This window comes from Boleophthalmus pectinirostris, unplaced genomic scaffold, assembly GCF_026225935.1.
Source record: "Boleophthalmus pectinirostris isolate CB_2022bp ecotype Guang Dong unplaced genomic scaffold, ASM2622593v1 HiC_scaffold_16, whole genome shotgun sequence".
Lineage (NCBI taxonomy): Eukaryota > Metazoa > Chordata > Actinopteri > Gobiiformes > Gobiidae > Boleophthalmus > Boleophthalmus pectinirostris.
In genome coordinates this window covers 25,683,897-25,709,698 of record NW_026571095.1, presented here as the reverse complement: position 1 = coordinate 25,709,698, position 25,802 = coordinate 25,683,897, and the positions used below count along the sequence as shown (strand labels likewise).

At 36.5% G+C, this 25,802-nt stretch overlaps 1 protein-coding gene across 1 annotated transcript in view; it reads left to right on the top strand.

Moving 5' to 3' along the window:
- The window catches only part of LOC110153460 (retinal-specific phospholipid-transporting ATPase ABCA4-like), a 116,900-nt gene extending 94,234 nt beyond the window's left edge, over nt 1-22,666 (top strand). Inside the window, exons 41-51 of the mRNA XM_055151362.1 lie at nt 2,575-2,698; nt 3,526-3,655; nt 4,790-4,913; nt 6,768-6,830; nt 8,025-8,131; nt 9,332-9,473; nt 12,349-12,483; nt 14,897-15,000; nt 16,040-16,132; nt 16,734-16,983; nt 20,599-22,666. Coding sequence (XP_055007337.1) covers nt 2,575-2,698; nt 3,526-3,655; nt 4,790-4,913; nt 6,768-6,830; nt 8,025-8,131; nt 9,332-9,473; nt 12,349-12,483; nt 14,897-15,000; nt 16,040-16,132; nt 16,734-16,983; nt 20,599-20,706 — 1,380 coding nt within the window. The 3' untranslated portion in view covers nt 20,707-22,666. The remainder of the gene's footprint in view (nt 1-2,574; nt 2,699-3,525; nt 3,656-4,789; nt 4,914-6,767; nt 6,831-8,024; nt 8,132-9,331; nt 9,474-12,348; nt 12,484-14,896; nt 15,001-16,039; nt 16,133-16,733; nt 16,984-20,598) is intronic.
- The last annotated feature ends 3,136 nt before the right edge of the window (nt 22,667-25,802 follow it).

Sequence of the window (25,802 nt, the reverse complement as noted above, 5' to 3'; positions counted from 1 at the left end):
AATAAATATATGACTTTACATATGAAGATATATGGAATAATGTATCAACAAAAAACTTATATTCAAGTCCTCTAATTAGCCACCCTTTGCTTTGCTGAAAAATATTTAGTAGAGTTATTTAAGTTTTTTCTTTACTGAATAATTCCATAAATCTTGTTTCATATATTTGATGTATTCTGTGTATATTCTAAAATGTAGAAAGTAGTAAGAAAAAAGAAAAAAAAACAGTTATTTGACTTTTTTTTCTTTGCTACATAATCTGGATGTATATCAAATGTAGAAAGTAGTAAACATGTAGAAAAAAAAACAAAAAAAAAACATTGAATGAGCGGGTGCGTCCAAACATTTGACTGCCAGTGTATGTAAAGCAACAAGAGGTAAACTTTATTTTGCCCAGTAATTACGATTAGACTGATCAAAATAAAGGACAAAACCTTAAACGTGTCGCGCAAAGATTTAAATTGCCAAAAAACGACAAAAGACACAAACCACGACACACTACGATATATATTTACCACAAATGAAGTCACTATTAAAGATAAAGATGGTGGATTATTCATTCTCAGTAGTCATTCTTATTTCAATCTGCTGCTGTATCTTCTACACACACAAGAGCGATTTAAAAACTGTTTACAAGAGAAATTCCACCTTTATAAATATGTACAGTGAATAAAATTTATATATTAAGATTACACCATAACAGAATAATAGATTGATTAGGTCCTAACTATGTATCCTCAGCTCCATATGCTCCCCTCTGTACATCTGTATTCTTGTAACAAACCAACTCATGAGTCATTCTGCTGCATTTATGACATGTATTTGTTTTTTTTTATTACTATATATATTTCACCTTCCTCTGTTTGTCTCCTATGTTAGCTTTTCTTTGCAGTAACATGAGTGTGCTGTGCGTCTGTACTTTCATAATACTTCAATTTCAAACTCAGGACTTGAGACTTGACTTGATAAAATGAACTAAGACTTGGGAATCGACTCGGACTTGAGGCCTGTGACTTGTGACATGTTTTAAGAAAATACTTTTCTCTTTACAGATGATAAATGTGGTGCTGAATTTTACAGGAACAAACTGGAACATGTCCCAGTTACTTTGGACATAACTGAAGTACTGTGATATTCAAATGTACTACAGTAATATACAGAAATATACAGTATATACAGTAAAACATGACACAATAACTGTTATTAAACACTTTTAAATCTTAATTCTTTCTGTTCTGACCGTAATGATTCAAACTAAGATTTTGTCAAGACTTTTATAAAGGAAAACTTTACTTTATAAATACTCACATATAAATATACCATGACTTTTTACTTTGGTTTAAAGACTTGTAATGACTTGGACTTGACTTAGACTTATGGGCCAGTGACTTGAGACTCATCTTGGACTTTCTTGTTTTTGACTTGGGACTTGATTCTGACTTGAGGTCAAAGACTTGAGACTTACTTGAGACTTGCAAAACAACGACTTGGTTCCACCTCTGGACTCGATACTAAGTACTGATTCCAATCCCATAATAATTTCTTTTCAACATTAAACTGTAGTATTTTCTTTTATATTACCAAGTAGTCTTATATCTGTGTAATCCCTCAGTTGTCCAGGTTTTATTCTTCTGATACAGCTCATGATCATTCTAAAACTATTTCTGTCCTGTGAGTTTCGATACTAGTTTTAGTACAGCCCTACTGTGCCTATATGTGTTGACTCTATTTCAGACCAGAGTTTTTAAAAGCAGTTTTTTTTTTCTATCACAGTCATGTTTTGCAATTTGAAAACTTAAAATTTTGCAAAATCTTTCTAATTTAAGTAATATTATGTTTTATTATCTTGTCTGCAAATGCCAAAGTAAAAAACAAAACTAGTTCATTTTAAATGGTTTGAAATGATCCAAAGTCATTCCTCACTTCCCTTATGCATTCTGAACATTATAATTATTCACTTTGATGAGTTTATAGGCACTTTTCACAACTTACAGAGTGTGCACAGTAACACTAACAACAACTAACATGACAATCACGCTCTCCTTGACTCTCAGACAACAAAAAGCTTTATAATTAGACTCGCACAGCTACACAGCAGACTTATTTCGATCTCAAGAGCTCCTTCTACAGTGTGTCTGTACAAATTATGCTCAAACACATGGAACAAAATCTGGTATAGAGCTTTTAAAGTGGAACTAAACACAAAATACTAAAGCTTTTTTTGGTAACTTTAGCGCAAACCAGGTAAATTTGCAGCCTTCTGGTCATAAAAAAAAGTTTGTGCTGCGTCCAGTGGCCTCTGCAGTTTCCAGTAGTTGGTCACATCACACAGAACTGTCTAGATTATAAGTGTAGATACCTGTTAGACCAATCACACTGTTCCTTGTATCTCTAGACCCCGCCCCTCCTCTTCTCTCACTCTCCTTTTTAGTCCTCCAGGTACTGTTCATGTGGTTATGGGTGGAGTTTAGGTGTTTAGGTTTAGGTTTAATCCCACTTTAAAATTATTTGTTTTATCTATCTCCCTGTTTATCCTTTACTCTGCTTTTAATGTTGTATTTTTTGTGTTGACAGTCGTTGCTGGCGTTTAATGAATGGTTAAAGAAGTTCCTGCTGATTTTCCCTCATTTCTGTTTGGGACGAGGTCTGATCGACATGGCCATGAACCAGGCCGTAACCGAGGTCTACGCCAGATTTGGTAAGGATTTTAATCAAGTAATGGCAACTTTATTTTAGATTTTTATGTTTATATCAAGGAAAAAGAATGTCTAAACCAGGACTATACCAAGAAGTAAAACTGGACTAAACCAGGACTAAGCCAGGACTAGAACAAATCAAAACAAGTTTACATGTAGGTCTAAACCAGGCTCACTTTAGGTTCTCAAAAGTATCAAAAATCACTTCCTAATCAATACTTAAACTGAAACTAGATACTCATGTGAGCAGGTATAGACAATGGTGGAACGTAATGTCACAAAAGTAGTAAAGTACTACACTTAAGGAAAAAAATAACCGTACTTTACTTATTACTATTACTATTAAAGTGGATACTTCCTACTCTACTATATTTTTTAACTGGACTGAAAGGTAAAAGTATTTATATAATATTTTGAGTTCTGCTAAGAAGACTGAGCAATTTATTTTTAACATGTTCATAGTTTCCAGTATCTGTGCTTTTACTTAAGCAACAAAATTAAGTACTTCTTCCACCACTGAGTATCAATACTAAAAAGTCCCAGAAAGTACTATTATTTAATATTGAAAATCACATTCTACTGTCTCTGTTTTTTATTATTATCTTAGTATCTGAATCAGTATTGGGTATAGAGTCCATAACTTTGTACCTTAGTATCAAAAATGAGTTTAAAATTTTTGTATCATGACATTACTAACACCCAACAAGCACTTGAACGCACCCAAACACATTTAATACATCAACTTTTTAATATAAACCTACTGTATCTCTGTAACTTTGTCTTTGAGGTTCATATATTTCTCTGAGTTCATTGTGTTTGTGTTGTGCAGGAGAGGAGCACACAGCCGACCCGTTCAGATGGGACTTTGTGGGCAAAAACATGGCTTTTATGGCAGTCGAAGGATTCTTTTACTTTATCCTCAATCTGCTCGTTCAGTATCGCTTCTTCATGGAGCACTGGTAAGACACGCAAGAATACTACGGCTATGAAGTAATGAAGTTATTAGGGCAGGATAGTCTGGTACATAATATTAGTTAAATAAATAAGTTCTATATATTTCAGTGAAGAATGTTCAGATTTAAGCATGTTTTTTACTTTCTATTTCCATGGAATTATATAAATGTGCCACCTTCAGAAAGTGACATATTTTACCTTGAAGGGAGTATAATGCAAAATGTATTTATTTTTTTAAAACTTTCAACTTTTCTGCTTTTCCAACTTCTACTTTCTGTTTTTGTCACCGATGCTCCCACACGACAATTCTCCGTAAATATACAAAAGAATGATACAAAACTGTACACAAGAACTTGACAAACCTGAAGCGATGTGCAGTAGTTTCATTGGTGGATGCACATTGATTGTGTTGTGACAGCGCGCTGAAGAGGGAGTGCGGAGAACAAAGGAAGGAACAAAAGTAAAACTTCTAAACCAGCAAATATAGCATTTTCAAAACAATAAAAGATAACATGGTGAGCTATATGTGGGATTTATCCTATAGAAGTAAAATGCTCCTCTTTAATGCTGCTTCCCTCTACAACATTTTAAGTACTGAATATTTTTGTACCATTATTGTAAGTTCAATATTAAAAGTAAAATGATTCTGATGAAGGTGTATGGAGTTTAAAAACGCAGTCGAGCACTTCCTGTATTGCCGTATGACATCACAAAGTGCAACAGAGTGTTTTCTGTTTGAGAGAAGAACTCAGCGTAAATATGCAGTGTTTGTGACTTTTTCATTTGATTGTATTCAGAGTCCAGTTACTTTCCTAAAGCCAAAGGAAAACATTATCTCATCTAATAAATACAAGCATAACAAGCAACGAATAACCGCGTGGCAATTCAGTGTGAAAGTATTCTGAGTATTCAGGATACAGAACTCTGATTGGCTGTTTAACAGAAAACTGCTGCGGCGTATATATATATATATGTATATATGTATACTCGATACTAAACTGGACGCCTTGACGCCGCGGTCTGAATGGGCCATTACACTGTTAAAATATACAGATCTATTCATCCAGTTTTAATGTAGTAAACTAAAAGCCATCACTATAAAGTTAAAATCTTTTTAAAACACAACTTCTTCTTTTTAGGTTCCCTGTGAGTTCACCCACAGGACCAGCTATTGACGATGACAACGATGTGGCTGAAGAGCGACGAAGAATTTACGAAGGAGGCAGCAAGTCGGACATCCTGCAAATCAGAGACCTCTCCAAGGTTACACCCCTATTTTTTTATTTTATTTTATTACTATGCATTTGTATTTATAAATTTTTTTAGGAATATAATAATATAATAATTCAATATATCACGATATGTCCGGATACTAAAACAGTGGATGATATATTGCGATTTATCAATGATTACTTCAAATAATATAGTCAACTAGACCTTCACAAGAACAATATTGTATGAAATATAATGTGTACATTTCTTTAAATCATGAGAATAGTGAATGTGACTAATGAATGTTTGTGTAGTGCCCTGAAAGTTAAAATACAAATATGTTTCTGTTAGAAAAATTCATTAGAGAATTCATAAGACAAAATCTATGTTTAATTTAAATAGCTAATCATTTCATTCTTTCATTTGATATAAATACACATTTCATTGATATATTTTTTTTATTTTATCATTTCATTGTATCCATGTAATAACAGGATCAAACCCTATTAAACAATAACGGAATTCCAAGAAAGAAAGCAGTGCATGAACAACAAGTTTACATTTACAACTGAGGCAAAATATGAATGAAAACAAACAAAAGTTAATGCATAATTCATTAATTCCAGAGCTCTATATCTTTCAAAACATAAAGCTTTATACTTGTCACTCAGATTGTTCCATAAACTAACTCCTCTAACAGAAATACACTCACTTTTTTCTTATCCTCATTTTTTAAATAGTGTTGTCCTAACAAGTCTGAGAGTTGTACCAAGAAGCAGAAGACTCTGGATGTCTGAGGCAGGAGAAATTTATTTACCATCAGTCTGAGACCTGGTGAACTTGAACATTCAACACTGAGCGTTAGTATTGGCTATTCAAGTCCGACTGTGCTTCCACACAAGGAGGTTTCAATAGGAGCTAAGAAGGACAGACTAGAGACACGCTGGCCGAGATAAAATGAAAAGAGCCTAACGTACTGCTTCTGCAAGACGAGTTGACCAAGGAAACTGATAATGATAAAAAAGGACAAATTCTGTAATAGTTCAGTAATGTCAGAGCTCACCACAGAGAAATGTCAACAGTGAACTGGAGGTGTCCTTGCTAAGTCTGTGCAGGGAATGCAAAACTTCACAAAAACTATGTTACTTTCAGAAAGTGAGACACAAGGGCTTATGGGAAGAACGCATTGATTTGTTACTGGAAGAGGAAGAGTGAAGAGGGGAAAAAAAGAAAACTGCTTGTTCTAAACCAGACATGTCAAACTCTGGTCCGGGGGCCAAATTTAGCCCGCGATATAATTATATTTGGGCCGCGAGATCATATCAAATACGTATTAGAGCTGCCCGCCGACTACAGATAGATTATAGAGACATTATTTATTTAAAATTTTGCTATTATTTTATATTATAATTGTTCTGGATTCAATGTTTAAGCAAAACTATTATTAAACATGTATTTTAATAAGAAAACATTTAACATTACATACCTCGAAAGCAGAGAAAACATGCAGACATTTTTCAATAAATATTTAGTTTGGCCGATGTCTTAGCCCAATCTTTAATTTTGACCTTGTGTGAATTTGAGTTTGATACCCCTGCTCTAAAACGTCCAAAATCTGAAATTAAAAGTTGCCAAAAACTGAAATGTAAATGTCTTGTTGTTCATTTGTGAAAAAATATTTAATAAATCAGATGCGTTCTGATTCTGTTTGAGATTTCTGCAATGAAGCATCACGATATTTCACTGAATTGATTTTTTCTTACCTCCTACACTATAAGGACTGTTGCATTTAAACAACTGTAATTTAATGTGCTGATTTTTCCTTCATAGTTTTTCCCATTCAGATGTTCAGCAGCTGTTTAAATTCTGATAGAAATAGATGTTTTTCTTGTGTTGTGTGCACAGACATACGTGGGCAGGAAGAGGGCAGCGGTGGACAGGATTTGTGTAGGAGTTCCAGCAGGAGAGGTACGGACTCATGTAGGCTTTTATTCACTATGTCATTTTGAGACGATAGTATAAGAAAAAAAACAAATAAATATGTGTTACTAGATTATATTATGTTAATAATTTGGTTTTGTTGGACAATTTTGAGAGGGCAAGTTTAATAAGACTGGACCTACTGAAAATTCTGAAAGGAGAACACGATGAAGCAAAAGAAAAAATGTATGTAATTTTAAGAATGAAGGACACAATATTATAAAAGAGTAGTGATAGATAAGACCATAGTGTGTTATTTTAAGGGCTCATGTTACACTGTTTTCTGATCTATGTTATAATCTTGTTTCCTCATCACAAACAGACCTGGAGTTGCGTGTATTTTTTATTTATTAATTTTTTTTCACATGTTTAAAACAGAAATCCTGCATATTTAGACTGAGTTCTTCTCTTTAACAAAAAACACTGTGCTCCACCTTGTGATGTCATAGGTAAAAGATAGCTGTTAACTCGAAAACTACCACTACATGACATCACAAGGTGGAACAGAGCATTTATAGCTTTGGAGATGATGACATAATAATGGGTTAATCAAACATGTGTGAAAGAAACAAAACTCAACTCCAGGTTTGTTTTTGATGAGGAAACAACACATGCTTTAAAGCTCAGATGAGTCAATTTAACTTTAAGTCCTTCAAGGAGCACTGTGTAACTTTTCTGGTGGAGGGTCGGCCACCTGCTTGTGTCCATGAAGATGTTTTTGCTTTGTCTGGAATGTTCCACAGTATGGCATTTAAGTAGTTTACAGTAAGAAAGCACGATATTGAAGTATTTCTTCCACCTTAAAACCCCACCTAATGAATAAATGCCAGAGGGATACGTTTAATGCCATACTGTGGGACATGATGACATGTCTTGAAACATCTCCATGGAAACAAGCAAACTTTTTTTTTTTTATAGTTTGGGCATCATACATCGCTACTTTTCCAAATTGTAGAGGTTGCTAAAGGAGGCAGAAGGCAACACAAAGACAACAGGAAATATTTGATAAAGTTTAATTAGCCAATGGATTTCTACTTAACATTCTTAGAAGACCCAGGCAACACAAGGGTTCAAACACTAATAATTATTTCACCTCATCCAAAAGGATTTAACAACTCCAAACGCCCTCTCCCCCCTCTCCTCCCTCCTCTCCCTCTCTCTCTCTCTCTGTCTCTGGTGCAGTGTTTTGGTCTTCTGGGAGTGAACGGAGCAGGGAAGACGACGACCTTCAAAATGTTGACGGGTGACACGGACGTGAGCTCAGGGGAGGCCTCTGTGGCAGGATACAGGTACTGCAGCGTAATCAACACAGACACTCCCAGGACAATAAGTCACTAACTCGGGGCATTTGAGCTCTAATTTAATCTGATATTTGAACTTCACCTCTATGGCAGGGAGACGGGTGAGTGTGAGTACAGCTGCGATAACAGAGTCAATGCAGTTCACAGGAAAAGACACGGATATAAAACAGAAAGTGTGCTGCAATTTGCCAATAAATGAATAAAAATATAAATACTTTTCCTCTTTGTCAAAGCCTGAGCTCGTCAAATCTCAAAAGCTACGGTTAGTACTTCAATCAGAGACCACTGGCAAGACTGTTGTTGTGTCCTGAGGCAAGATACTTCGTCCTTGTTGCCTAGTATGAATGGGGTGTGTGCATAAGTGATAGGTTGTGGTCCAGCCTTGTTTCCCCAGGGCAGCTGTGGCTACAATAGCGTCTTAACACCGCCAAGTGCGGAGTGAATAAATAATGCACCAAATTGTAAAGTGACTTTGAGCGTCTGGGAAAACGATATCTAAGACTAATGCATTATTATGATAGTAATTCCCTTCCTCATCTCAATTACACACAACTATAAAAAAGTTATTTCTCCATCCAGTATAGTAAGATGTACTTCTCACTGTGGTAATAGCAGATGGATTTATGGACACTCTGGGCCATATGCCAGTGCCTGTCTGAAGCAATGAGGGAACAAATCAATACAAAAAACTGGGGCTTTGCGATTTGAAAGTTTTTAAAGGTCATAATCAATTTGAGCTGGAGCAGGGGATCTGATGCCAACGTTTTGTAATGAAGGGCAAGGACTGCAATTTGAAATTAACTTTAAAGCTTAAATATAAACTTCCTGTTTATTTGAGGTAACATGGTGGCACTGTAGAGACTCTTATCTCGCAGAAAGAAGGTTAAACTCTTCGGCGCCTGTGGCATTGTGTTTTCATGTTTTCTCCGCTTATGTGTTGGAATTCAGTTTGATTTTTACTGTGTTAAAAGCAGAACTTGCTCGATTTAAACAGTTTTAAACAGTTTACACTCGTCCAAATTATTCCTCACTTACCTTATTCAGATCTCAGAGACCAGAGCGAAAACTTACACTCACCTCCTGATCCTAAACGCAGACATCACACTGCGGACACGTTTTAACTTCAAGTGAAGGGAGAGACATTATTGCAGTCGGTTCATACATATACATATGACATTGTGTTTTCAGTATCCTGACCCAGATCCTGGACGTGCACCAGAACATGGGCTACTGTCCTCAGTTTGACGCCATAGACGACCTGCTGACAGGACAGGAGCACCTGTACCTCTACGCCCGCCTCAGAGGGGTGCCCGAGTCTGAGATCCCCAGAGTGAGTAGAGCGACCGGCGACTCTCCACCTCACTCCAAGTAGCTCCCCAGTGGATTTAGAAGTTCAGCATATACTGACAAATTAAAATATGACTCATCACTTTTCTATTATTATTCTAAAGTGCCTCTGACAGGTTAGACTATTCATTTTATTCACCTTGTTCCGGAAGATGTTGTCGACTTTGCCATCATTATTCAGGCTGTATACGCCTACTAGGAACAACCCATACATGTATTACTAGGGCTATCCATACAGCATAATTGCATGAAAGAAAATGAACTTCCACCAGTGATAATAAATGATTTTCACACTCATGAACTTTATTGAAACACAGACATATTTGGTATTTATAGAAACCTTAGACTCTGAACTATTTATTCATGGATTTTTAAATGTGATTCAACTCATTTACAGGTTTATAACAGCTCACTGAAAATGAGAGTTTACCTGGTCAAGTGCAAAAGTAAAAACAAAAAGAACTACATACAGCACCTGATATATGGGCCGGGTCAAGCAGAAGTAAACAGCAAGGCCAAAAATTCAAGTTAATGCATCTGATATAAAAATGTATTCAGCAGATAGCATATGTACTCTAGTTTATGAAACTATTTACCTTTTCTGGTTCTAAAGTTACATACGTTTTAAACAGACCATGTATGCAACATGGGAAAAAAATTATTTCCCAAATTTAATTTCAAAGACCTGCAAATCATGTAAATAAATTGATGTATTTCATCATATCTTGTGTTATTCGATCTTTGAACTGTTGATGAAGGTACATTAAAAAAAAAAAGTATTTAAAATGATAAAAATTTGCTTGGAAGTACTGATATATTTTATAGAAATAGTTTCCTTTCATTTTGAAGTTATATTAAAGTATTCGGAAGAAAAAAGTTGACAAATCATCAAAATCATGCACCTTCTACTTGTTTGCACAATTTTCCCTCCGTTACTTTTCCCTAAGTTACCATGACCTTTCTTAATAAAAAATCTCATTACTCAAAAAGTAAGAGGTTTTTCAACCTAATCTTGTACCATATGGTAGAAAACTATATGAAGCAAATATTCAAACCAGTTTGTTAAGGATATGTAAGTGAGAACTGGTAGTTATCGCTGTTTGTATTTATTGCCCAAAAAGTGCTGCATATTTCATTCCCTCCATTACCAACATGAGTTTTTTTTAATTTTTTGTCAACAACTTGAAAGAATATCACAGGTTTAACTTTACCCTGTTGGAGTGTTAACTCTTTCCTACATTCTAATACTTTACTTATTTCAATAGTCCCTCTAGTTTCTGAATAAGAGCTATTTGAATGTCAAAAATCTGTCCCTGTTTCCCTCCGTTACCACTTGACCAAACCCATATGCATGTTCTGAGTACTATATTCATGAAAAAATATAAAAATATATTTGTCAAAGGATTTAAACAGATTTTATAGCACCAGAAACAGTATAAAAATCTGTTTCTCCAAAGTAATCCATAAAATACGTCCGCTCCTCATTATTTCTAAAACTGCGCGCCACAATCTTTCCATTGCACGTGTTTTGTGTTGTGTTTTTTTCCAGAAGCTAAAGTCGTCACTACTTCGATTAACTTCATAAAAAAATCAGCAAAAACGCGTCTTTGAATCCTATCGGTCAGCCTAGTATGAGTTGTAGTGGCCCCCGCCTATCGCAGCCTCTGTTTACATGTGAAAAACAGGAACCGTCGTCAACTTTAGTGATACAGTGGGGGTGTCAAAACACATCATTAAGGAAACAAGGGGGGTCGTCAAATGTCGTCTTCGTGGTGGAAAGAGTTAAAGCGTCTCAGAGAATTGGTGCAGTGAGACTTGTTAGCGCGCATGAATATTTAACCTTTTACACAAATGAACTGACTGATATTTAAACAGCAAAACCATTCTCAAATTGAAATTAATGGGATCCTTGTTTAACAGGAAGTGCCCCCACAAGTATGAGCTGTTTAAGAGCATTTAGAAAGTGGGCAGGGTGGAATAAGGTGAATTAAAACACAATTAAGATCATTTCTATATACATCATAATGTAGTTATTCTGAAATCAGATTTTTAGATTACTACTCTCTTAAAGGTCCATATTATATTATTTTCTGATCTCTGTTATACTGTTGCATCCTCTTCAAAAACATACCTGGAGTTGTGTTATTGAACTCAATTCACCTTCACTAGAATCGTTTGGATGATTTCAACCCTGGAATTGCCAATCTCTACTGAAAGTTAAAGGAAGCTGTTAAATCGAAGCTGTTAAATTGAGAGCTTCAAAATGCTTCAAAATGCTTCAAATGCCACAAGGTGTAACAGAGCATTTTGAGCTTTGGAGATGTAAACAGTCTGTAGATAAACTAAAAATAAAGGGTTACTCAAACGTGTGAATGAAACAAAACACAACTCAAAGTATATTTTCGAAGAGGTAACATAATTCTAACATGTCTTGAAGCTCACAAGAGTCAGTTTTGCATAATAAAATATATTTAAAGGTTATTTTGAACAGTAAAAGAGAAGTAGCTTGTTTCAGCTCATCACAACTGTTCCATAATTGAACTCCTTTGCTTGATAAAGTGTTCCCTCAGACTAGTTCTTACATGAGGTCTACTGAACAAACAAGTGCCCCTTAGACTGTGTTTACTTTCTTTCTCTCTGAGTGATCACTGCCTGCAAAGAAACAGGGAGTTCATTATGTTTTACTTTGTACATGAACTTAGACATCTACAAGTCGACTAAGAACTTCAGCTCAGTTTAAACTTTCTAACTTTCATTCTTGGATATTGTAATGATGCATCAGGCTAAAGATTCCTTTCTTTCTGTAAACAACAATGTGTTTTATAACTTTGACTGTGTGGTCTGTTTTTGTCCTGTAGGTGGCAGAGTGGGGCATTCAGAAGCTGGGTTTGTCTGAATACGCCGGCCGCTGCGCAGGGACGTACAGCGGAGGAAACAAGCGCAAACTGTCCACGGCCATCGCCATGATCGGATGCCCCGCACTCGTTCTGCTGGTGAGGCTACAGCACGGAAGTATAATAAGATCTGGATGATAAACTAAACATGGTGTCATGTTGTTTTCAATGGCCTCTGTTCACTGAAATCGAAAATTTGAAATGTTTCGTTCTTCTGCGTTGCTTCCAATGTGTGACATCAGAAACGTGCAGCTCTGTTCCATCAGTCTCAAACAGAAATCTCTGTCCCACCTTGTGATGTCATGTGATAATACAGGAAGTGCTCCATTGTGTTTTTAAACTCCATACACCTTCACTACAATCATTTAGATGGTTTCATCCCTGGAATTGCCAAACTCTGCTGAAATTACAGTAAAAGGTAGCTGTTAACTTGAAATCTGTTCACAAGGTGGAGACAGATTAATAATAAAGAATTACCATATTTTTCAGACCATAAGTCGCTCTGGAGTATAAGTCGCACCAACCTAAAAATGCGTAATGAAGAAGAAAAAACAAATATAAGTGGTACCAGATTATAAGTCGCACTTTTTGGGGAAAACTTATTTTATAAACTCAGAGACCAGGAACCGACATTTCATCTTGAAAGGCAAGTTATTGTAATAACAATAGAACAACAGACTGTTAATGTAACATATGAACAGTTCTTCAGATAAACTATAGCATAAACAACAGAACAGAACAAGTTTACCAAACTCTCCATCTCACTCCAAATCACTAAATCCATTGAATTCTTTATCCTCAGTGTCACTTCTGAGCAACTCCACGACCTCTGGAGGTAAACAGAGCACTGCTTCCTCTTCTGTGTAGCTGTCGTCAGACTCAGCATCAGTTCCAGTTAGAATTATTCCGGCCTTTCTGAATCCCGAGAGGATGGTTTCAGTTGTTACCGAAGTCCAGGCTTTGTCCATCCATTCTTCCAGGAAAGCTGCAGGCGTTGTGACAAGTTTCTTGCTCACTCCAAACTTTCTTTCTGCTGCTTGATTAGCGGTTTTGGCTGCATATTTCGCGACTTGCAGCTTGTAATCTGCAAAATATTATTTTCTTTTTGGGGGCATTTGTCTTCTCACTTGTCTTCAAAAGCTTGTTTAATTTTTAATTTTTATATTTTTTTCAGTGGTACAGAAGTAATGGTGCGATCAACTGACATGATACAGACAGGACAGTGGCTCTTTCTGCAGGAGACATGTGCAGTAGTGCAAAGTGACAGTGGTACAGGAGTAATAGGAGCAGCAGATACTGACACACAAGTCTAGAGCGCCCTCTTGCGGCTGTCAATGTGAAAATTTTAATATATAAGTCGAGCTGGAATATAAGTCGCAGGACCACCCAAACCATGAACAAAAGTGCGACCTATAGTCCAAAAAATACAATACTCAAACATGAATGAAACAAAACACAACTTTAGGTATGGTTTTGATGAGGTAACAGCTTCCTAACATGGCTTAAAGCTCACAAGAGTCAATTTTGCATAATATATGACAAAAATCCATTCTGTGTACTATAGGAGCTTTAATGCCGTACTGTGGAACATTCAAGTAGGTGACGGACCCTCCACCAGACAAGACACAAGTGCACTTTAAACCCTTAAGTTACACAATACATCTTTAAAGTAGGATTTATCAATGCATTGGCCCCGAGCTGCAGATGGAGCCCCATATGTGCTCACCGAAGCCTGGCGATGTTCTAATCCTCTGGCAGGAGGAGGAGCAGCTCTATTCAAATCAACTGTAGCTCTGTGCCCATATGCTGACAGTAGCACAGGTGGCCTGAGGAGCAACAAATTACTCAAACTGAATACAATTTCTAGCAAATTTGTCAGCAGATTTACTCAAATTACTTTTTGTGTGATTTCAAATTAAAATATGCACCTTTTGTTACAATACGTCTACATTTTTACAATGATCTATGCATACATGAGGATTCCATTTTCACAGAAAGTAGTAGAAGAAGTACTCTCTTTTGTTACTTAAGTAAAAGTACAAAGCAATTAAATTTCTGTAGCAAGACTGTAGAGCAAGTAAAAGTATCACATAAAAAAGTGGCTAAAAAGTATCCACTATAAAATATACTGAAATAAAAACAGACAACTAAAAAATATCCTTAAATACTTTCCATTTATTTTGTTCTGTAAACCACTTCAAATAATGCAATGTAATATTATTCAATCAATAGATTAAAAAGAAAAAAAATACCCACATTTGCTCAAGTTTGCATTCATTTCAAATTCAACTCAAACTGCCAAGCTATAAATATTTCTTGCAAACACTGATGAATTAAAGTGTACTGCCAAAGATGGATGCTGTCATTGTGTCCTTTGGCAAGACACTTAACTCACCATTTGTCTGTGTTTTCTGTTGTGTTTGTGAATGGATGAGTGGTTCCAAATGTGACCACTGACGTGACTAAGTGCTGGAGTTGGTGTGGTATATTTCCTGGTTATGTCTCATTTCAGGATGAGCCCACGACAGGGATGGACCCTCACTCCAAACGCTTCCTGTGGAACGCCATCATGAGTGTGATCCAGGACGGGCGAGCCGTGGTGCTCACATCTCACAGGTACAAACCTCAGTTCAACATAACCCCCCGTGTAGCCAAAAGAAATGGGCTCAAGTAAAAGCATGTTTTTAATTCTACTGAAGCACTGAAAAATGTGCATCTTTACTGTGAGCGCGCTTGTATCTCCACAAGCCTGACTTTAACATGACCTTGGATGAGGGTCACTGACTGTTTCTTTTCATGGAAATGTTAATTTGTCTATAATATTCCACGATATGACAAACAACTTCAGTACAAACACAAATCTATCTCCATGGAGAATGTTTTTAACTTTCTTTTTCCTCGCCACTTCCAGAAGATTACACAGTATTATGTCTTGTATACCTGTATCTTATGTATTATGTTACCATATTTTTCAGACTATACAGTAAGTTGCTGCAGAGTATAAGTCGCACCAACCAAAAAATGTGTAATGAAGAAGAAAAAACATATATAAGTTGGACCGGACTATCAGTCACACTTTATGGGGGAAATTTATTTTATAAAATCAAAGACCAAGAACCGACATTTCATATTGAAAATCAAGTAATAGTAATAACAATAGAATAGACAACAACAGACTGTTAACGTCACATATGAACAGTTCTTCAGATAAACTATAACATAAACAACAGAACAGAACAAGTTTACCAAACTCTCCATCTCACTCCAAATCACTAAATCCATTCAATTCTTCATCCTCGGTGTCACTTCTGAGCAACTCTGTGACCTCTGGAGGTAAACAGAGCGCCTCTTCCTCTTCTGTGAAGCTGTCTTCAGACTCAGCATCAGTTCCAGTTAGAATTATTCCGGCCTTTCTGAATCCTGACAGGATGGGTTCAGTTGTCTTTATAAGTTTCAGTGGTACAGAAGTAAAGGTGCAATTGACTGACATGATACAGATACTCGCGGCTGTTAGTGTGAACATTTTAATATATAAATCACACCGGAGTATAAATCGCAGGACCACTCAAACCATGAAAAAAGTGCAACGTATAGTCTGAAAAATACACCATTATAAAACAGGTTTCTATGTGTGTGTGTGTGTACTTGTGTGCAGCATGGAGGAGTGTGAGGCCCTGTGCACTCGTCTCGCCATCATGGTCAACGGCACTTTCAGGTGTCTGGGAACTATTCAGCACCTCAAATACAAGTAAGACCTTTTCTGTGAATTATTTGAACACTACAAAGTATTAAACCTACAGTATTTCATTATGTCTTTTTATACATGCAAAATACATTTTACATTTTGATAACACGCATTAGTTATTCCTTTGCTCTGTCAGTGTAGGTAAGCGTCTCCAGTAGCCACAGCTGCCCTGGAGCTAAATGATGTAAGCATGGCTCTGAGGCCAATCTGAGGCTATGGAATTTTATATAAAAATGTTTTTCAAAGAGAAGATACGTATTTATTGTTTTTAAAATAGTCCATTTTAAGTGAGTCTTGCCTCTCCATGTGTTGCTCCTTCATGTCAGACATCATCAAATCTGCGCTGTTACTTACATCTATACTAAAATCAGTACAGAAAATAGATATTAAATTTAAGTATTGAGTGTGAAAAAAACAGGGCACAATCTGACCTTTTTTTGAAAAGTTTTCGTAACTTAAATAAAGCACTATTATATTGTGCTAAAAATGTCAAAGTTTTTTTTATTTTTGGCATTTTAATACCAAAATCTGTGTCAAGTACAAAGCCTTTTCTTTTTAAATGTTAGTATCGTGACAACACTAATCCGCCGCTCTCTGCCGTCAGGTTTGGAGATGGTTATGTAGTGACCATGAAGATAAAGGCAGCTAAAGCAGGCCAGAGCCCAGAGCTGGAGCCAGTGGAGCAGTTTATGGAGAGCAGTTTCCCGGGCTGTGTTCAGAGGGAGAAGCACTACAACACTCTGCAGTACGAGATCTGCTCCTCCTCACTCGCTCGCATCTTTCAGTTCGTCGTCTCCAACAAAGAGCGGCTCAGCATAGAGGACTACTCTGTGTCACAGACTACGCTGGACCAGGTGGGTGGCAGCCAGGGTCTCTATGTTCATTTTTATTTCATTTTAATTAATTTTTTTATCTTAAAATTGCATTGTTTTTTTTTTCTGAACTTTGAACATTGTTTTTTTTCTTTATGGAGATGTTATTGCTTTGTCTGGAATGTTTCACAGTATGACATTAAACCATTCTATCTTCATGGAGACCAAACCAGACCAAGATTACAGGTCAGATCTGTGGAGAGGCAACCCCGCTCACAGTCAGAATGCCTGTTTTTCTAGGTATTTTTGAGCTATAAAAGCACATGTAACTGAATAAATGTAAAGCAGAGCTGTTTAATGTCATACTGTGGAACATTCCCTGCAGAACAATGACATTATCCATAGAAACAAGCAGGTGAAAAGTTACACAGTGCACCTTTAATAAGAAAGGAAAAGTACATGAAAACACAACATTTTATTATAATTTCAGTTGACATCGACATTGTCCAAACCAGTCTTAGCTCTCTTACACTGCAAATTTCTCTGATCTGGCCAAGATTTTAAAACTTATATCAGGTTATTCATCTTGTTTTCAGATTTATTTTCTACTTACTAGACCAGAGACTGCTTATTTCTAGTCTTGAGGTAGTTTATTTTAAAACTAAATAATCTTGCTGCATGGACAGATAATTTCACACGACAAAAACTAAAATCTGGCCAAGTTAAGATGACTAGAATTAAGAAAGTTTTATCATGATTTGAGTAAATTTCACTTGACAAGTAACATTACCTATCAATGGAACAATACTTTTTGTAGTTAAAATATGAAAATATATTTTACTATAATAAGAAAAAAGCAAAAAAAACAACAATTTGCACTTAAACAAGAAACTAACCCCCCCTTTTTTTTTTTCCTTTGTATGCGTGTTAGTCTTATATTTTGTTACGTCTACTTTGTTATTAATGTGCTAGGTATCAATTCCCTCAAAAATGACAAAAAGAAATGACAAAATGAAAAAAAGAAACTAAATCCAATGTTGCCTGAATCAAGAAAAACACAATTATTCCAATGGTAGATCATTTAACTTGTCAAGTTGAATCTACTCAAATAAAGTTAAATGTTCTTAATTTAAGTAATTTAAATATAGTTTTCTGCAGTACACTACTTTTAAGTCATTTTCTGATGTGTTTATATCTTAAATTTTGGCCAAGCTTTTTTGCAGTGTGCATTATTTACTCTCTCTTCTCCTTGGCGGTGGTAAGTTGCTTGTGTTTTTTCTGCTTCTTTGTTATGGCCCAAACAAAATATTGTCTTGAATATCTTGTAAGTCGACTTATAAATATTGTGAAGTGGAAAATAAGGGCTGAGGTGCCTGAGGGATTTGCGAAAAAGTTCAAAGCCTTTATTATTTCATGGCAATAATTTAAAAAACGTGTTTGGGTCTCACTGCGCCTTCATCAGGGCATGTTTAAAGAGGAAAATGGCTGACGGGGCTTTTTTTATATCAGGAAGTCGTGTAGTCCATTCACATGACTGGATCAAAGTGTCAAAAAGAAAGAACAAGATAAAGTGAATTCATTAAAAGGCCAATGTTATTACTAATTTTATGATCTATTTAATGTTCTATATAATGTTTCCTCATCACAAACAGACCTGGAGTTTTTTGTTTCATTCACACGTTTAACACACAAACCCTGCAAATTTAGGAGTTCTTTTCTGAAATCGAAACACTCTGTTCCACCTTGTGATGTCACGTGGTAATACAGGAAGTGCTTCACTGTGTTTTTAAACTGCGTACAACTTCACTTGAATTATTTGAAGCCCTGGAACTGCAAATCTCTACTGAACTAAAATTAAAAGGTTGAAAACTTCACAAGGTGGCACAGAGCGTTTCGAGCTTTGAAGATGAAGACAGACTAATATAGCACCTTTAAATTAACAAGTTCATGATGTAATTGTACCAGAGAGGTAAGAAAAGCGAAAAAACAGGTCTCAAAAAAATCAAAATCATCATTTAAACTGGGGAAGTCTGTTGCTTGCAGAGTATAAATCCAGAAGGACTCTTTGTGATAGCAACTTCAGTCTGTCTCCGCTTATAGACATATTTAAAGGGACAGTCGGGGATTTTGGACATAGGGCCTCGTTTCCTAGTGAGTCAGAGTGTTGGAGACGTGTGGAGACACTTTTTTAAATATTCCATCCAGTCCTTGTATTTGCAGAGGCTAATAATGGCCAAAGATATCCTGCCACTAAAAACAGTTTTACCTACTCCACAAAACACCCGAAGCAAAACTATGATTACACCAGACTGTCGATGTAAATGTCTGTGTTGACAGAATAATGTTTGAAATAAAACTAACCTTGCATCGCATGAATCGTCGCATGTTGAGGGACTATTTTCTCATATATCACTCCGCCTCTGCCAAGCTTTCTATCAGGAAGTACAACTCACTGCTGCTGCTCAGACATAAATCTTTCAAATGCAAGGTTGGTTTTACTTCTAAAGATATTCTATCAACACAGACATTCACATAGCCTGCTTCATCAGCTGGTTTCACTTTGTAGAAACAGTCTGACCTCGCAGTGTTGGGATTTGCTTGCTCGACTGTAGGCGGATACTTTTTTCTTTTAACCAGTCACTGCTATTTGGTTGTGACGTATGTAATGCGCTGCTAACAGGGCTAACTGGTATATTAAGTTTTTTCCAAATCCCGTAGGAAGAAGCGCAATAAAGTCTTTCCCCTTGATACAATTCACCAAACATTTTCTTTATTCTGGCTTTAAATCCTCGATCTCAGGAATTGTTGCCAACACAGAATGTATGGATGGTGATTGAACTTGCACTTCCGGGTTTTTTGTGAACCGTCTAGTGTATTCTGATTCCTGACCTAGTTGTTGGAGAGAAATGAAATTGAGCGGAGGCACTAGGTGGCACCAGCCTGACTAATTCACATCGACAGTCTGGTGTAATAATAGATTTGCCTCGAGTGTTTTGTGGAGTGGGTAAGACTGTTTTTAGTGGCAGAATAACTATGGCCATTGACATGCACTAGTCTAACACCAGCGACCTCTGCAAATACAAGGACTGGATGGAATATTTAAAAAAGTGTCTCCACATTTTTCCAACACTCTGACTCACTAGGAAATGAGATCCTATGTCCAAAATTCCGAACTGTCCTTTTAATTGTTCAATGGGAACTGTTTTGAAACTGTTACAGCAGTGTCCAGTGACATAAGAAAGTATTTTAACATTTTTGTAAATCTCTAGAGAGCCTCAGCCCTTTTTCTCTTTGCAATGACTCTAATTCCAAGTTTGAAGAGCACCAGGGTGAAACAGATTTGGGCGGAACACAGTGTTTTCTGTTTGAGAGAAGAGCTCAGCCTAAATATACAGGGTTTGTGTGTTAAACATGTGCGAACGAAACAAAAACACAACTCCAGGTATGTCTGTGATAAGGAAACAACTTTATAACACATCAGAAAATAGCGTAATATGAGCCTTTTAAACAGAAATAGCCGTTTATGCGCAGCTGTGTCTCACTTGCAATAATATTTCTACAAACACACAACAGCACAGATCCAACTCCTCATTTTCAAAGTAGTTTCTGCTGTGATCAGACCTGAGCCTAACCCAAACCCGTGTGTGTCTGTTGCAGGTGTTCGTAAACTTTGCCAAGCAGCAGACGGGAGAGGACGAAGACACAAGAAGAACAGCTGCAGGGAGGAAAGACATCAAAATCTGCCCCACTAAAAGGAAAACATAAGCAAATGCATCAACTTTTTAGACTTGCACAATCATCATAACACACAACTGCATTTACTTTTATTATCGGATAGTCAGCCTTCAAGTTAGGACAAGGTGTACTGCGGTTGTACATATGTGTAAATATACTCTTCTATTCTATTCTGTGTTTATTTATTGTCAATTTGCACTTTAGTAGCTTCGTTTTGCAATATTTTTTACATTAAAGGGCCCATTTTACGCTATTTTCTGATCTATGTTTTAATGTTGTTTCCTCGTCGCAAACATACCTGGAGTTGTGGGTTTTTGTTTTGTTTTTTGTTTTATTTATTTACTCGTTTATAAGAGAATGACACATCAATTACTTGAGACGGGTGTGTTGGAGGAGAGGGAGCGGCCCAAGAACATAAAAATCCCACACAGAGATTTATTAGGACAAACCGTGCAACGTTTCAGCACATGTTTATCTGATGAAAGCCTACTGCCTCTTTATTTACACGTTTAAAACACAGTTCTTTTCTCAAACAGTAAATACTCTGTTCCACCTTGTGATGTTATGTGGTAAAAGCTTCACTGTGTTTTTAAACTCCACACACTTTCATTAGAATCATCTGGATAAATTCAGCCCTGGAATTGCCAAAAGGATCACATGTTCTTCTGCTGTTTTTATCTTTTGTATGTGAAGCACTTTGTTAACCAGTCTGGCGCCTCCTAGTGCCTCCATTCAAGTTCATTTCTCTCCAGCGACTAGGTCAGGAATCGGAATACAATAGACGATTTGCAATGCAGCCAATCAGCAAAGAGCCATACATTCTGTGTTGGCAATGATTCCCGAGATCGAGGATTTAAAGCCGGAACAAAGAGAATGTTTGGTGAATTTTATCAAGAGGAAAGACGTTATTGCCCTTCTTTTTATGGGATTTGGGAAAAGCTTAATATACCATTTAGCGGCACATTACATACATCACAACCAAATAGCAGCGATTGGTTAAATAAAAAAAAAAGTACCCACCTACCATTGAGCAAACGAATCCTAATGCTGCGGGGTCAGACGGTTTCCACAAAGTGAAACCGGTTGATCAGTCATGCTAGTACTTTGTGACCTATGTCTGTGAAAAGCGCTATATAAATAAACTTTATTTACTTACTTGCTATGTAGCTGTTAACTTGAAAACTCCCACTTCATGACATCACAAGGTGAAACAGAGTATTTGAGCTTTAGAGATGTAGATAAACTAATAATAAAGGATTACTCAAACATGTGTGAATGAAACAAAACACAACCCTGGGTATGTTTTTGATGAGTTAATAACATTATAACATGGCAAGAATCCATTATTTGTCATATAGGACCTTTAACAGAAACTTCCATAAACGTTTTTGTAAATACAGTTCTATTCATAATAATAATTTCTTCACAGACTTGTTGAAACCCCTCAAGGTGCTAAATTATATAATTAGAAACGTATATGGTTAATTTATTTTTGATTTGTGGAGAGCCAGACAGAAAAAACAGAAGATCCCTGGTTTGATTCCCAGTTCGCTCATGGTTAAACTCATGTACAAGCTTTTTAAATTTAAACTCGGATATTTATCTTTTCTATTTTTCCAAACATCAACCAGCAATAAACAGGCATTGATTGTGATTCTCCGTATCACAAAAACTGGACTAGTGATTCAGTTGAACCCTGATGTCTCACATGATGTACAGTTCACTAGTTTACACTTCTCATCACATCTCACATGATTAGAAAACCATTTGAATGACACCGTGTAGATAGATCTTATTTGTGTTGACATTCTGAGCGTTCTCCTGGCTGTCCTAGACTGGTACTTTTGTTTATGAAGTTCAAATAAAGATTTTTTTTCATATACCGCCTTCTCCATGTGTGAGTTTTGAAGTGATGTGGTGATCTGGTATAGGCTCTCAAAGGACACGTTATTCATGCCTAGAATATGGTATTAAACTTCAAACAAGGAGACAAACAAGTGGAAGCTTCAGACCAAGTTACAGGTCAGATCTGTGAAAAGGGAACCACCATTCAAGAACCGACGTCAAACACTTTTTTTTGTTTGTTTTTTTATTTTTATTTTTTTTAAATGTATTTATTTATTTCATTCATAAAGCATAAAAAGACATCTACAGTGTCACAACATCAAACACACAAGAAATGAATGAAAAGGAGCAGAAAGAAGAAAAAATCTTATGTTATCTGCCCCCCTTTCCTTTTTCAAGACAAAACATCAACACTGATCATCACTAAACCTTCCATATTAGTTCAGGCACAATTACTGATCAATTGCAAACAGTAAATCTTCATTATTATACACAACTTAGTTTTCTTTTTCATACAGACACAGTGCATTTGATTTTATATGTTTTTTAAATGTCATCATTGTACTTGATTCTTTTATTTCTTTGTCAAGACTATTCCATAAGTGAACTCCTTTCACAGCGACGCTTCGCTCCATAACCTTGGTTCTGAATCTGGGTTTTTTAAACATGTAGGTTCCATTAAATTGTAGTGGCTTGTTCTCATCTCAAACAGTTTTTGAATATTTACAGGTAATAAATTACACTTTGCTTTATACATGACTTTGAGGATATTTGTTTTTTTATCAATACAAACACTTACTGACTTGTAATTGAAAATGAATACTGCATGACAGATGGGCATTTTTACTTCTATGAGGTATTTACTGCTAACACATATAATATTTAGAACACCATGTTACCTTTTATTGTTTGAAAAATGCTATATTCATGGAAAACAATTTAGTTTTCTGAGTCAGTAATCCCCATTTCCTTTGCTCATTCCCTTGTCAGAGCGCTATCACAGCATCAGTGTACATCCCTCTAATGAAACTACTGCTCATTACATCAGGTTTGTCAAGTTGTAGTGGACAGTTTTTAGAATAGGCTCTTTTCACGCTTACGTCACAAACCAGGAAGACGTTTGGAAACATGCTATGACAACTTCCGGCAGGCTCTTTTCACAGTACTAAGTCTGACAAAATCTAGGAGAAATGGGAAAATGGCCCAGTTTTCTTCATCTCCTTGTCGTTGTAGCTTTCTGTAATGTTCCTCTAATCAATAATTACAACCGTACTTCAGTTTTCATCATTTCCCCACTGACGCACAACTCCGAGCGCACTGGGTACATGTGATTAGAAGAAATGAGGCACCAAGATCAAGCTCAAGTTCAAAAAGCACATACAGTATGCAGTCTTCATTTTACCACTGATCACATTTACTTCAGTGGGTTTTATCAGAGTCGGTCGGCGAGCCTAGAGATGGGAACTACACTGGAAGTTGTCATCACATCTTTCCAAACTTCTTCCTGGTTTGTGACGTAAGCGAGAATAGAGCCTATTGTCGTGAGGGGTGACATAAACTTGTGGGTGGAGCATTGTCCAGAATCTTAGAACAAACCGCAAGGAAAGTTCGAATAGTTTCTGGCAGAGATGGGGCCAAGTCGATGTCTTGCAAGTCTCAAGTAAGTCTCAAGTCTTTGACCTCAAGTCCGAGTCAAGTCCTAAGTCAAATACAGGCAAGTCTAAGTCGAGTCTCAAGTCACTGGCCCATAAGTCCAAGTCAAGTCCAAGTCGTCAGCTTTGAACTTAAGTCATTTCAAGTCTTTAAACCAAAAAAGTACCAAATATAGCTTAGAATTTTGCAATTTATATGACTTTTAAGATAAATTGTACTTATAAAGTCATAAGTATATCTATATATGAGTATTTATAGAGTATGTAAGACTTTTAGAAATGGAAACTTTTTCTTTTAAAATATCTTGATAAGCTCTTAGTGTGAATCATTAAGGTCAGAATAGAAAGAACTCAGATTTAAAAGTGTTTTTCAAGCCTCAAGTCCAAGTTGAGTCCCAAGTCTTAGTCCATTTTATCAAGTCAGGTCTCATGTCCTAAAAATATTGGCTCAACTCTGACTCAAGTCAAAGTCACGACTTGCATGTCCCCACTTCTGGTTTCTGGGAGAGATCGCTCAATTATTCAAACATGCATGGATGACATATTGAGGCATGTTTTTGATGAGTGAAAAATGTTATAACATGGTAGAAAGCCGCCTCTTTAAAACTATACTGACCTTCTGCCAGAAAATGACACAGTGCTTCATCAAATCAGAATATTCTTTAACCTTTACAGTAATAAAAAAAAACGTTTAATTTGCAGTATTGTGTTTTTGCCTTAGGCCCGCCCACCAGCTCAATTCTGATTGGTTCCCTCAGAGACAATCAGAGACGTTCCTTATGATTCCGTCCGACAGATATGATTAGCCTATGTAGAGCGGGGAGAGGTGCATTGTGGGAGACAGACAGGAGGAGCAGTGACTGAATAGAGCTCATTACACGGAGGAGCCTGGACAAAGAGGTTTAAGTCCGGAGTCAAAATCATCCGCAGCTTAATGAGGCCCTCAGAGAAAGATCACAAGAAGAGCGTGTGACAGGTTAGATGGCTCATTTCACTCAAACAGTTATAGAGGAGGTATTATGCAATTTTTTTTTAGCTTTCCAAACTGTTATAACGTTTTTCACTCATCAAAAATATGTCTGAAGAGGTTTTAGATGTTATCCATGCATGTCTGAGTCATCTAGAGATCTCTCCTGAGCCTTATTTGAACAGTTCTTACGTTCAGATGTAAGATTCTGTGCTCACTTTATCTTATTCTTTCTCCCACACGGCAATTCTCCATAAATATACAAAGCATGATACAAAACAATACACTACAACTTCACAAACCTGATGCGATGTGCAGTAGTTTCAATAGCAGGATGATTGTAATGTGCGCTCTGAAGGGGGAGTAAACTTAAGCTAAGTTCAGACTGCAGGGCTTAATGCCCAATTCAGAATTTTTGTGAAATCAGATTTTTTTGCAAGGTGGTTCACATTTCCAATTAAATGCGACTTGTATGTGGACTTTAAATGCCCAAAAGTGTCCCGCATGCGCATTGGAGGACACAACGACGTTTATGGAAGTTGCCTAAACGCTGAGCTTGTCTCACAAAATATGATCCAGTTCTTCAAAAAATGGACAGATTACACATCCATAGCTGCTTTGTTTGTTTGAGTCTTTAGCCTTGTTGTGTTTGGCTTGCAGGC